The 3,945-nt window shown below is 36.1% G+C and overlaps 1 protein-coding gene across 1 annotated transcript in view; it reads right to left on the bottom strand.

The window, feature by feature from the left end:
* Positions 1 to 1,957: 1,957 nt before the first annotated feature.
* The window catches only part of ERCC8 (excision repair cross-complementation group 8), a 26,938-nt gene continuing 24,950 nt past the window's right edge, over positions 1,958 to 3,945 (bottom strand). The window contains exon 11 of the mRNA XM_009326145.1: positions 1,958 to 2,322. Within this exon, the coding sequence (XP_009324420.1) occupies positions 2,254 to 2,322 (69 nt within the window). The 3' untranslated portion in view covers positions 1,958 to 2,253. The remainder of the gene's footprint in view (positions 2,323 to 3,945) is intronic.

The raw sequence follows: 3,945 nt of genomic DNA, 5'->3' as shown, positions 1-3,945 counted from the left end.
GGGGGATGTCACCAATGTGCAGAAGTATCTGATGGAGCCAGGGAAAGGGAGAGTAAAGCAGAGGAAGTCAGACTCTTCTCAGTGATATCCAGCGATGGAGCAAGACACAATGGGTGCAAACTGAAATACAGAAAGCCCCCTTTAAACCTAAGAAGAAACTTTTACTCTAAGAATGCTCAAACACTGGAACAGGTTGGTAGGTTGTAGACATACTCAAAGCCTGACTGGACACAAGCCTGAGCAACCTCCTTCAGGTGACCATGTTTTAAGCAGGGAGGTTGGACTAGATTATCTCCAGTGGTCCCTTCTAATCTCAATAATTGTGTACTCAAAGCACAGGAAAAGGAAGTCATTTGAGAAAGGCCATTCAAAAAACCAGGAGAATTAATGCAACATTCTTATTTATGGGTTTAATTTTTATGATTTCTCACCTTTTTTAATGAATGTAATTTTTCTACCTCTCCCATTTTATATACCATTCCCAGTCCACCATAGAGCTGGTGGTTTTTCTGGTGGTTCTTTTGTTTGTTTTAAAATCAACACCATTTATAGTCACATTACAGATAACTGAAAAAAAAAAAATGCGTTTATTCTTTGATAACTAGCTCTATGATTTACTGAGCGCATTTTCAGAAATTCAGATACCAAATACATGCACTGCAGTTGGCATATACAAATGATATGCACAATTACAAAAAAAGTTATCCTCTTCAAGACAAAAATCAAAATGTGTAATCTTTCTTCAAATTTATTTCCGAGTTTTTCCAATTTTAGAGTGAACAGCCACCATTGGTAATGAAAACTATAATTTGAAAAAAACAGAAAATTCTCTTCTCTATTCCTGTAAAGTGACAGTGTCAGGCTGGTCCTTAACTTCAGCTGAAACTTCTGGAAGCCTTCCACCCTGCAGGTATCCACTTAATAGCGCAACTTAAATTTCGGGTGTCTCCCAGCAAATATGTGCTACATATGAAGCTTGTTTAATTACAGCATTCCCTTCATATGCCCAGTCCTCACTTGGTATCATTTTACAATGCTAGATTCTAGACTGAAATAGAAACTCACGGCCTATATCTTGTATAGATATTAGAATACAAAAGCACAGTGAATTAATTCCAGAGTACATACTAATCATAGAATTAATACATATTATATAAAGATTAAATTATTATCTTTATTTGTACAATATTTTTTCCTTTTGTCTGAATTTGTGGTCCTAATATCTGCTCTGTTTTGGAAGGAATTTTTCCTCTACAGAGCTGCATCTACATCTGATGGGAACCTCTAACTCAGCTCTCGGATTGGTGAATACACTATGTCTGAAGCACAAACTAGTGATTAAGATGAGACTATAACCCCGCAAGCTCCTCCCTTTCAAATCAGAGCAGGCATTAGGACCACAAATTCAGATGAAAACAGTTTTGAAGGACTACATTTGATATTTCTAACTCGAAATGTGATCCACTCTCTGCCTTGTACTGTACCTCAAGCCTGTTTCTGTCCAGGAATTCTTCACGCTGGCTAGGGAAGTGTGAAAGATTCACACATAGAAGACTGATCTTAAAAACCTGGTAGCAGGAGCAACAAAAATTCTAATTAAACTAGTTTCTACTCTTAACTTTCTGGGACAGATTCAGATACTACTTGATGGTGTCACCATATAAATACTTGAATAGATGATCCCAGCTATACTTCTTTCTGAACTGAATACTGCTTTAATGGAGAAACTTATGCAAAACTGAAAATGCAAAAGAATGGGCATAAAATCCTGTTGGCTCCCACAGCACATAAGCACTTGAAAATGGATGCAGTCTGCTCCATCTAGACATTGATAAAAATAAGCTGTAAGTATCCCTGCGCTAGTCCTCCTTCAGGCAAAATCCTCTGTATCATGTCTCTTGGAAGCATAGGGATTATCTCCTTATGTATTAGTGATACCAGAAACAATGCAATATTAACTGGTCCCAAGGGCTTTTATTTTAACTTTATCAGCTGTTCAACACTGAATAAAGTATACCAATATGTAAGGGAAGTATAAAAGTCAGTAAGTATGAAAAAGTAGTCCTTCAGATTTAACTGTAACAGTGAAGAAAGAACACAGAAAACAGTGGAAACTTATTTCTGGAAGATCTTGCTCTAACAGAACTGTACCAAAAATCCAGTTGTAATAAATCTGACAATATCCAATTCTGTAGATAAAGTCCGTGAATGCAGTGCCTGAATGTCAATTTTATATCAGCACATAATTGAAATTCAGCCTTCATCATCACTGCTGCTCCATGCGTCTTCATATGCTGGATTTAAATGCTGTTGAGGCAGAGACTAAAGAAAATAAAAATTATCTCAGTGGTTTGCTTAATTAAACATACTAAAATCAAATAAGGGCAATGCTAAAGGCATTTCTTAAATTACTATATGTAGACAAACTATTGTGTCTCTCCTGGATTTTTTTTAACCACTTCTTTGGCCATTCCGCTGATTAGAGAGGATAAATTATGAAAAGAAAGAGTACTCTCTTCAATTCCAATTTCAACAAAAAAAATATCTGGAGCACTGACTAGAAGTTTTACAAATGTCTGGTATAAAATATGACAGATAGATATTACTGTGTTTGAGACTGGTTTTCAGTCATAATTTCCCTGGCCCAGCGTAACTGAGCACTACTATCTCAAGAAGTAGTCCTGGCCTCTATACACATCCAACAACTATTTCTCACCTCAGCCCCCTAGGGTCAAACTAAAGGGTTTGTGCAGCTACACAGTGCACTGAATCACAGTTTTGACTCGGGGTAAATTTTTTTTCTTCTTTACTTTATCTTGCGTTCAGGTTCTGGTCATACAGGCACTCAAATGGCTATTCTAGCACATGAGAGTGAGCAGGAATTAGTGGCCTGCGGACAGCAGAACTGCTTCTTTCAGAGCCAGTGCTCATCTACAACATTTGCAAACAGCAGCTGTAGCTTAACAAATTTCAAAACAATGCCACATATTACATACCTCCACCGTGTCAAATTTAAAGGGGCAGTTCTAATCAGAGCTGTGTAAATAATCTTGTTGCTGTGGGTTTGGTTTTGTTTTTCAGACTAAGAATAAACGATTCACACACATCAAAATTCTTAGTTACAGCAAAAATGTTCATTTCAGGTCAGCTGAACACATTTTGGGTTTAGGGTATGTAACCTTTCAAACTACTTTTTTCTTCTTTGCGTAAGTGTAGGATAGTTTTAAAATAAGTTGTCTTAAAAAGCAAAGCAAAGCAAATGTTACAAAAATCTTATGCTTCTTATTTCCCCATCCAAAATGGAACATTTCAGAAATGTTAAAAAGTGGAATTTTTGTATGCTATGAGGCAAAACATTAATATATCCTGACTTTTTTAGCATTAGTACAGTTTGCCAAACTCTGATTCTGTGAATGGTTTCAGTTCCTTAAAATCTGTAATTTTTCCCTGGTCACTGAAATTTTTATTGCCCTGCTGTAATACTAAGAGAGAGAAAGTACTCTCTTGGAAACCAGTGTTACATATGATCTTCTCTGTTAACAGCCCAAATGTCTTGCCTCAAACACTAAAATAAGCTTGTTTAGAATCTTCTTTAATATATTTCTGCATCAAAAATATTTGGGTATGAAATGTGGCATCCCTAATCTTACTGTTTAATACACATTATATTCTTAAACAATTTAAAATACAACCTATGGAAATTAAGGAAGCTAAAGTAGAAGTTGAAAGACTGATAGCCAAATGACAAGTACTGCTTTTAATTAAGAAGCTAGAAGTCTGCAAAAGTTTTTACTAGACTATGAAAGAAAATGTCCTCTCGAAACCCCACAACAATCAAATGATTGCACAGAAATAACAGGTGATTCTCCTCTTAGTTAGGAATTGTTACAAATTTTGATGGTGAAACACATACTTCATATTTAATTTCCACACCCTCCCCCCCCC

This window comes from Pygoscelis adeliae, unplaced genomic scaffold, assembly GCF_000699105.1.
Source record: "Pygoscelis adeliae isolate BGI_AS28 unplaced genomic scaffold, ASM69910v1 Scaffold446, whole genome shotgun sequence".
Classification (NCBI taxonomy): domain Eukaryota; kingdom Metazoa; phylum Chordata; class Aves; order Sphenisciformes; family Spheniscidae; genus Pygoscelis; species Pygoscelis adeliae.
This window is presented reverse-complemented; position numbering and strand designations above follow the sequence as displayed.